The following is a 9,276-nucleotide window of genomic DNA, read 5'->3' on the forward strand; positions in this document are numbered from 1 at the left end:
CCCAGCCAATGGGCAATTAAAAATGCACCTGTTAGTTTGCATGTATACATCATTAGCACCATTTATCAAGTAGTCTTCAGACCCATCACTATCTTCAACTGCAGTTAGAGCCAGTCTCTATAAGCTCCTAGTAGGAAGTGTAAGTAAAGTGTAGCTAAGAGGTACATTATTGCCATCTCTCAGCGTTATTAGTTTGACTGGGATGTTACTACCTTGAGTTTCTAATAGTTGCTGAGTATCATCTGTTATCCGTCATACAGAGGCTTCTTTCCTTGACCAAAAAATGATACTGTTGTGTCGCCCCCAGGAAATGTGTGTATCTGCAATAGGACAGTGTCTCATCGGGGCAATGTTCTCTGCGTCTATTATGACAGATTCAACACCCAGTGCTCCTTAGTTAGGAATGCAATAGATGTACAGCAGTTGTCCCCAACCTGTAGTTCAGCACCTACGGAATCATGTCATGGAGCCCGCGAGGGTTTCCTGTATGAGAAAATTTTGAATTATTTGGGATTCTTTGTAAGAGTGAAATTAAGGAAAATGTTTAACAACTTGATACAACTTTATAGTTTGAAAGAGAGGGGGGGGGGGGATTGTTCCGAGTCTGTCGTGTACAAAACATGTGCATTTACCCCAGACCGGGCCCAGAGAAAGAGCCAGCCTTCTCACTGGGGTAAATACACACGACCTGTCCAAGCGTAAAAGTAAAAAGCATGTAACTGGTAACAATTAGATGTGTAAAACTGAAAATAACTGCACAGTATATAGTGTCCAAGAAAAATGTCCCTGCCTCCCTCCAACTAAGCGTCTCAGGGAGCAGGTAGGGACATTTTTCTGGGACACCTTATATATGAGGTTTTTTAATGTAGATCCAAAGTTATGGCGCCCTCCACTATATTTGCCATGATAAATGTGGTCCAGAGTCTACAGTACAAAAGGTTGGAGACCACTGATGTAGAACATAATGATATCCGATTCCAGTTGTGGTTTGTACTGCCAATCTTACAATTTCCACCACTTCTACTGAACTGTGCACAACAATCACTCGTGTGGTTGTTGCTCTTTGAATTTGGTGAGGTTTATCTTCACCAGTTGTTGTCAACATTTTTTAACATGATGTTGAAGTCCTGTAGGGATGGCTTTCTGCCATCTGTCCCAGTGTAGATGTTTGGTGTAGTACCAGTGTACGGTGTCTGTTATCATTTAAACAATATTCTTGGCTCAAAGATAAGTCATAAGGAAGATAAACAAATATGGTCAGTGAGGCGTAATCTATCCATGTAAACGCTGACATCTGGTTTCCTGTCTCGCATCTCCCGGGTTAATCAAAGGTGTTAATTCAACAAGTGCAATTTTTTTTATTAATTACCTTCTTCCATGAATACTGTAAATTATTAACCTAAAATGAAGAATATATTAGAAGGCATTATTAACACAGATTTGTTCTAATTTTTTTTTATTAATTCTGAAAATGCAACAGTTAATATAAAATTAATTAATTCTACAAGTACTATGGACTTTTATCATTTGATATATCAGGCAAGACATTTCTTGGCCAGCTGTCTCATATAGGTGTGGACTTCATCGTAGTCAGGTCCCACTTTCTCCTTAACCCTGGTGATGAATTCCCTGATGGGAGGAGACAAGTTGTAACCCCCAGCCAGGGGCTGCTCGAACTCACAGGCGGCCAGCAGGTCACCAATGGTTACCTGGTCGCCAGTGATGAAAGGTGTGGGGCCCAGAAAGTACCTGGCAAACTGTCGCTCTACACGCTGTAACTCTTTCTCATGTTCCCTCACTACTGCCATATCCGGCTCACACTTCTTGAGCGAGGGCATCAGGACCTGGCCGAAGGAACCATTCATTAAAAAAACAACAACATATGGAACAGGATGCAGTATTTCGTTCTTAAAGCCACACTTGGAGTCAAAGTTAATTGTATTTTCAATATTTTTAATTGTATCATTGGAGCTATAATTACTGAAATTCCACAGTAAGAAACTCGAGTGGCCAGTAACTTGGAACAAAACATGAGAATTACAATACAGTAAATTCCTGTCAGTTTATCTATCTGAATAGTGTTGAGGTCAAAACTCGGCCACAAGAAGACAGAATGGGTTTTGACGTACTGTAGAATGGCTAGAGTCGACATGATGGCTGAAACCAGCTTTAAGGAAACTGGTTCAAGGTAGAAAATGGATAACCCTTGTATGTGTCAGTGGTTATGTTTGTGTAGTTGTTAATGAATATAGCCTAGTTACCTTGTTCCTGAAGTAGCCCATGCCTTGTGTAGTCTAGCCTAGTTACCTTGTTCCTGAAGTAGCCCATGCCTTGTGTAGTCTAGCCTAGTTACCTTGTTCTTGAAGTAGCCCATGCCTTGTGTAGTCTAGCCTAGTTACCTTGTTCCTGAAGTAGCCCATGCCTTGTGTAGTCTAGCCTAGTTACCTTGTTCCTGAAGTAGCCCATGCCTTGTGTAGTCTAGCCTAGTTACCTTGTTCCTGAAACAGCCCATGCCTTATGTAGTATAGCCTAGTTACATTGTTCATGATGTAGCCCATGCCTTGTGTAGTCTAGCCTAGTTACCTTGTTCCTAAAGCAGCCCATGCCTTGTGTAGTCTAGCCTAGTTACCTTGTTCCTGAAATCGCCCATGCCTTATGTAGTATAGCCTAGTTACATTGTTCCTGAAGTAGCCCATGCCTTGTGTAGTCTAGCCTAGTTACCTTGTTCCTAAAGCAGCCCATGCCTTGTGTAGTCTAGCCTAGTTACCTTGTTCCTAAAACAGCCCATGCCTTGTGTAGTCTAGCCTAGTTACCTTTTTCCTAAAACAGCCCATGCCTTATGTAGTATAGCCTAGTTACCTTGTTCCTGAAGTAGCCCATGCCTTGTGTAGTCTCGCCTACTTACATTGTTCCTGAAGTAGCCCATGCCTTGTGTAGTCTCGCCTACTTACCTTGTTCCTGAAGTAGCCCATGCCATGTGCCCGTGTGTTGAGGTGCTGCCAGTCCAAGTACTCGTCCACTTTGCTCCGCACCTCCACCTTCCCAGGATACCACACTCCTGACGCATCGTACTTGCTGGCGATGAACCGCAAACCCGCACAGCTGGACGGATATATACGGCGGTCAGTACACATGTCTACACCCAGCTGAGGGGCGATCACTACACCTAAGTAAACACAGGTACTTCGCCCCTACAGTTTAATCATCGTCCCTACAGAGTTTAATCATCGTCCGTTAAGGTTAAACTATCGTCCCTAATAGACAAGACTGGATTTTGGAAACTGCATCAGTAAGAATCATTTTTTGTTAGAAGCAGTATCTTGGATGTTTTTATATAATTTGAGTGTGACAAATTCAATGGGTTTGGAGGGTTTTTTGGTATAAATTATTACCATATAAAAACTGTTTTCAAACTTTAAACATAGTAAACATAAGCCATGTACTGTGTTTGCTTTTCCAGCTAAGAAATTGAAGTTAACAAACACATTAACAGGCATCTCTAGATTAATTTGCTGTTCAAAATGGCCAGTTATTAAAGCTAGGTAATGTATTTTCATTGACTTTAGATTTTATTTCAGCCATGTTTACCAGTTTATAAACAAATCTGAATGCTTGAAGGATCATTTTTATCATATAATTAAAAACTTTGTCTTAATACAGATACAAAATGCTCAAAAATATAATTGAGCAGTTTAAAGAACCAAACATAAAATTTAGTATAATATAAAAATTATTTTCTATGCAAATTTATAATTACAGCAAAACAAATTACAGAACGTAAATATAAATTAAGCTTTAGAGTACAGGGTACAGCATTACTTTTTCATCAGAAAACTGTTTAACACTGTTTTAGTCATTCATGTTTGTTGGAAAGACTATCTAAATTTGTTTAAAGTATTCAACTGCAATTTATGCACATGTTCTACTTCTGCTTGCAGACACACAAGACTGTACACATTTGTCCAGATTTTCTACATTTGCACTTAGTATTCTGCACTTCTTGCAGAAACAAGATATCAATACATTTGTATGAGTTAAAAACCTTGGTCAGAAAGTTTCCCACCCAGGTCAATTAGTGCAGGAAGGGACTCTGTGTTTCTGTTTCCACACCAATGTTTGGTAATGAACAAGCATGAGGGCATCGTGTGCCTTGCTTTGTCTACTGACTTGGTATCCACACGATATATTTTACAAACTTTTTTGAAATGGTTAAAACTTCCTCAGACAAATTTTCATTGCCAATGACTCTCGGCAACCCACGAAGATTCTGAAGAACTTTCCAGGCAGACTGCTTGGTGTGGTTGGCAAAATAAAATGTTGTGTCACACCCTATGAGCACCTGAAAGGGTAAAAGATCTGATACTCAGCTTTCTGGCAATTTCTAAAAGACCTCATTTATCGGTATGTACAATTGCCTACATTTGTAGGCAGAATGGGCAGAACTACCAAGGATGTGCGCATTTCTTGCATGGTTATAGTTTTAATATACTAGACTACTAAGTAGTTGTGATTGATGGTTAAATTTTTCATATAGTATCATTAATATTTGCCTTTAATATAATAATAATTACTAAGTGTATTATGTGCATCACCCTTCATTCCTTCTAATAATTGCCATCTCTGTAAATACACTTAAGAATGCACGTGCCCTTACCTCTGAGGCCCTCTAACATGATAATTAAGAGGGCATATTGTTGGTGTTGTGTTCTTATTAAAAATCTGGGTGGTGGCAGCACTGATAACTAAATAATTGAAAAAATTTCTAGTACTGTACACGACGTGGTATTCCCAGATTAACCCACAGTACAGTAAATAAGATATAAATCATTTAGTAAGTGTTGGCAGGGGTGGAGTGTAGTGGGTGGTAGGCAGGGGTGGAGTGAAGTGGGTGGTAGGCAGGGGTGGAGTGTAGTGGGTGGTAGGCAGGGGTGGAGTGTAGTGGGTGGTAGGCAGGGTGGAGTGTAGTGGGTGGTAGGCAGGGGTGGAGTGTAGTGGGTGGTAGGCAGGGGTGGAGTGTAGTGGGTGGTAGGCAGGGGTGGAGTGTAGTGGGTGGTAGGCAGGGGTGGGTGTAGTGGGTGGTAGGGGTGGAGTGTAGTGGGTGGTAGGCAGGGGTGGAGTGTGGTGGGGTGGTAGGCAGGGGGTGGAGTGTAGTGGGTGGTAGGCAGGGGTGGAGTGTAGTGGGTGGTAGGCAGGGGTGGAGTGTAGTGGGTGGTAGGCAGGGTGGAGTGTAGTGGGTGGTAGGCAGGGGTGGAGTGTAGTGGGTGGTAGGCAGGGTGGAGACAGGGGTGAAGAAAGAGGTAGAGGCGAGGGTGGAGGCATGGGTGCTGGTAATAAGATACACTCACCTCTCCAGTAACACAATGTCGCCATCCTGCACCACCGGGATTTTCTTGAAGGGGTTGATGTCTGTGAACGGCTTCCTCAGATGCTCTCCTGTGAAAGTTGTAATAAACGTTATTGTCTTTATTTTATTTACTTCTATTTCTTTACTTTTACTCTTTCTTTGTTCTCTAATTCTCTTTTCTTACTGTTACTCTTTCTTTCTGTAGGTGAAGGAGGGGAGAGAGGGAGGCGGAAGCAGGCTTGTGGTTGAGGGAGGTGGGGGTTTGCCTGTGGTCACTCCCCCTACCAGAGGGTCGGGCTGGTAACCGATGGGAGGGGAGAGGTGGAGAATGATATTTGTGGGAGTAATTAAATCATGCATTAACATAATTATATACTAAGGGAAATATGTGACAGTTATGTTGTTACTCATGGGGTCACTGCATCACTGTTTACCAAGACACTTATGAGAAATACTCTACTCCATACACAAGGGGACGGGAATTGAACACTAATCATAATGGTTCTTCGTTTATTAACGCCATTATTCAGAATGGACAATTACACTTTCAAAACAATAGCCTAAACTCTTAGCTAATTAAATGGGCTTACATGAATCGCAATTCATTTCGTAAAACAGATAAAACCTTTAGTGCACTTACTAATTATTGTTATTCCACTCGCCATGTTCCCTGACACACACACACACACCAATCTAGACTGACTGTCTTCTCCTCTTAAAAGAAAGACCTCCTATGGGATGCCACGTGTTCAAGACATCACGTCTCACAGGTTCTCCTTATTGGTTCAGGCCTAAGGCACTCACACTGCCATTAGTCAGTTTGAGTAGGAACACTTGAGCAGGTCTTTTGTTTCCTAATTGAATTTTCATACATATTTTCCCTAAAACAAGATATAATTTACTCTAAAATCATGGCACTGTTACAACATCAACAACAAGATTGTTAGGTCATTAGTTTACTTTACACTGGTATGTACACTAACACACTGGTACAAAAACAAACACACTAGTATACTAACAAACACACTAGACTAGCACACAACCTGTATATCCTTTCCACACTAACCTGGCCCATAAGCCACGCCACTTGTCTATAGCTACAAACAGCCGATTGGTTCCCCGAAGCATCTTACCCCCACCGTGCATGTATAATCGCGTATTTACTGTATATTGACCTTTTAAGATAAATATTTAAAATTTTCTAAAATCTTCTCTGAAGTGCTAATGCCTTGAAATCAATTGCATTTTGATAGTTCATATATTTAACATTATTTTAGATAATAACAAGTCTGCCCACCAATTGTATACATATTTAGTTTGATTTTCTATAGACCAATCAGCTATTAGTATAGAAGAGTGTGGCTTATGGGCCACCTTACTGTGGAAATACTGTTTTACACTAACTCACCACCAGACACAAACACACCAGCTGACACAACCATTAATCAACACTACTACCCAACACTAACACCTACTACTACTTGTTGTCACTCGGAATCGAGTATGACGATCATCCAGCTATGATAAAATGATATTAGCTATTAAGGATGTCACCTTCGTTGGTAAACACTGAGGTGACTAGAGAGGCTGATACGAGACCGGCAGGATCGTTCATAGGTGTTGCACATGTGGGAGGCTACATCTAGTGCCGGAGTGGAAGCAGCAGTGTCTTTCTGGTGTTGGCGCTTGTCTGTCTCGGTTTGCAATCAGGCTAACTCAAAAGTATTGACACCCTTTCGTGTAGTGCTCCTCCAAGTGTTACAGTGTGGAGCAATCGTCTCCCAGGTGAAGGGGTCGATTTGTCATTTTTTCAAGTTTGTCTTAAGACTATCCTTATACCTTTTCAGTTGCCTGCCAGCGTTACATTTACTATTCATTAGGCGACTGTAAAGTAGCTGTTTTTAGCAGTCTACTGCCGTTCATGCGGGTAATATGGCCAATCCAACGTAGTTGTTCATGGATAATGGAAGCCTCGATCCTCCTACAGTTGGCGTCAGCGAGAATACTGTTCTGGCATTTGTTCTCTTGTCTTCCCAGTGAACTCAGAGGTTGGAACGTAAACTACGTTGGTGAAAGTTTTCAAGTGCCTTGAGGTGCCTCCTGCATGTGACCCATGTCTCGCTGCCTTATAGCAGGGTGGGGAGGGCCACTACTCGATATACGTGCAACAATGCAGATAATTTCAGCTCCCTACAGCTTAAGTCATGGGTACGGACTCTGCCAAAGGCTCGAGATACTGTACACATCTCATACGATGTTGAATCTCTTCATCGATATCCACAGTGGTGGACAGGTGGGAGTATAGATACTGAAAGTGGGTAACATTAGAGAGGGTAGTACCATAAAGCTGGATGGATGGTGGAAGTGTGGCTGAACCAGGGGCAGCCTGAAAGAGAATCCGAGTCTTACTTACATTCACCTCAAGGTCGAAGTGTGCATACGATCTGCGTAGGTGTTCAGGATCTCCTGTAGGTCGCGTTCAGTGTGAGTGACAAGGGTGAGGTCGTCTGCATACTGAAGTTCAGTAATGATAGATGCCGCCAGCTTTGTTCCTCCCTGGAGTTGTCTTATGTTGAAAAGACCCTTTCATCCGGTACTGGATGTCCACCCCGCCGGCTAATTTGGCACTGCCACGAATAAGGAAGGCAGCCAAGAAAATGGAAAAGAGAGCTGGTGCCAGTACACATCCTTATTTTACCCCTGTTTGGACGGGGAAGAACTCAGACTGGGTGCCAATTTCCAGGACATAGCCATTCATACCACCGCGGAGTGCGTCACAATGGCAATGAATTTTGGTGGGCAACCAAAACAGCTGAGGGTCCACCAGAGGGCTTCCCTGTTGACCAAGTCAAAGGCCTTGGTTAGGTCACAATGCTGTTCTCTGCACTTTTCCTTATATGGCAGGCAACAAAGATCATGTCAATGGTGTCACGTGATGGTCTTAAGTCACATTGAGATTCTGGGAGGAAGTTTTCCTCATCAGGAAGAAATCTGTTCAAGAGAATCGGGGCGATATCAAAGTAAAATTACTTCATGTGAACCCGACCAGCAAGACCCCTCATATGTTGACACAAAGTGGAGAGTGATGCTGAAACAAAAGCCAGGCTATGCTGTCCCTTTAACAACAAAAAACAAAATTCATTTCTCCCCGATGTTTACTTTAGAGAAACACCTCAGACTAACACTGACAATAGCCTGTAAAACAGTCACACATAATCGCCCTACATCAACCACTGAACATGACACCTCAGAGACATCACTGTTGACGTGACAGACACCAAACACCCCACAGTAACGCTCACAAACACACGGTAAACAAACTCACCACGAGAATGGGTATAACATGTTTTTTAATTACGAGAAAAATGTTGACATGGGGAGGCAACAAAGGCAACAGCCAGAGAATGTGAGTGAGACTTACCTCCCACTGCCACCTCAGCTTCCTTCCCACGAGCATTTGACGCGTCCTTACCTGCAAAGAAAACAATATTGAAAAATAATATGTTATGCAATCATTGTTTTCTCAAGCACCACCATCCAGGGCCTTTACTGATATTTTCCTATGAAAGGAAAAAATTCACATGGTGTGTTTACTGGAATTAAGCCCAAGGATAGAGGTATGGAGGGAAGGTAGAGGAGCCGGGCCAGGTGGTGAGTGTGGGGCGGATAATGATAAACAAACGCAAAAGAAAAGAATTTCACGTGAAAATTCAGCTCGACCCAATTTTTGGCACAAATTTTACTTGTTGAGCTCAAATTAATGCCACTGTTAATACTTAGAGCATTAAACTAGTTATAAATTAGGACACTGTGTGAAGCATTTTCTCGTCGTCTGTGGACACAACAGTGTGTGTATACAGCACTAACAAGAGCGAGGCCACAGTTTCATCAGTGATGAAGGATAGCAGCAGCTGTTGCCGGCCAGCTGCCGC

The 9,276-nt window shown here is 42.3% G+C and overlaps 1 protein-coding gene across 1 annotated transcript; it reads right to left on the reverse strand.

Annotated features, from left to right (window-relative positions):
• Nucleotides 1-1,338: 1,338 nt before the first annotated feature.
• LOC121860905 (glutathione S-transferase theta-1-like) lies at nt 1,339-8,816 on the reverse strand (the record flags this gene model as incomplete). Its single annotated transcript, XM_042358273.1, is given in 4 exon segments — nt 1,339-1,844; nt 2,952-3,102; nt 5,346-5,433; nt 8,766-8,816. Coding segments are annotated over 4 exon segments (599 nt in total), but the record flags the coding sequence as incomplete, so codon positions are not given.
• Nucleotides 8,817-9,276: the final 460 nt, after the last annotated feature.

The sequence above is a fragment of the Homarus americanus genome, unplaced genomic scaffold (genome assembly GCF_018991925.1).
Source record: "Homarus americanus isolate GMGI-L3 unplaced genomic scaffold, GMGI_Hamer_2.0 scaffold52806, whole genome shotgun sequence".
Classification (NCBI taxonomy): domain Eukaryota; kingdom Metazoa; phylum Arthropoda; class Malacostraca; order Decapoda; family Nephropidae; genus Homarus; species Homarus americanus.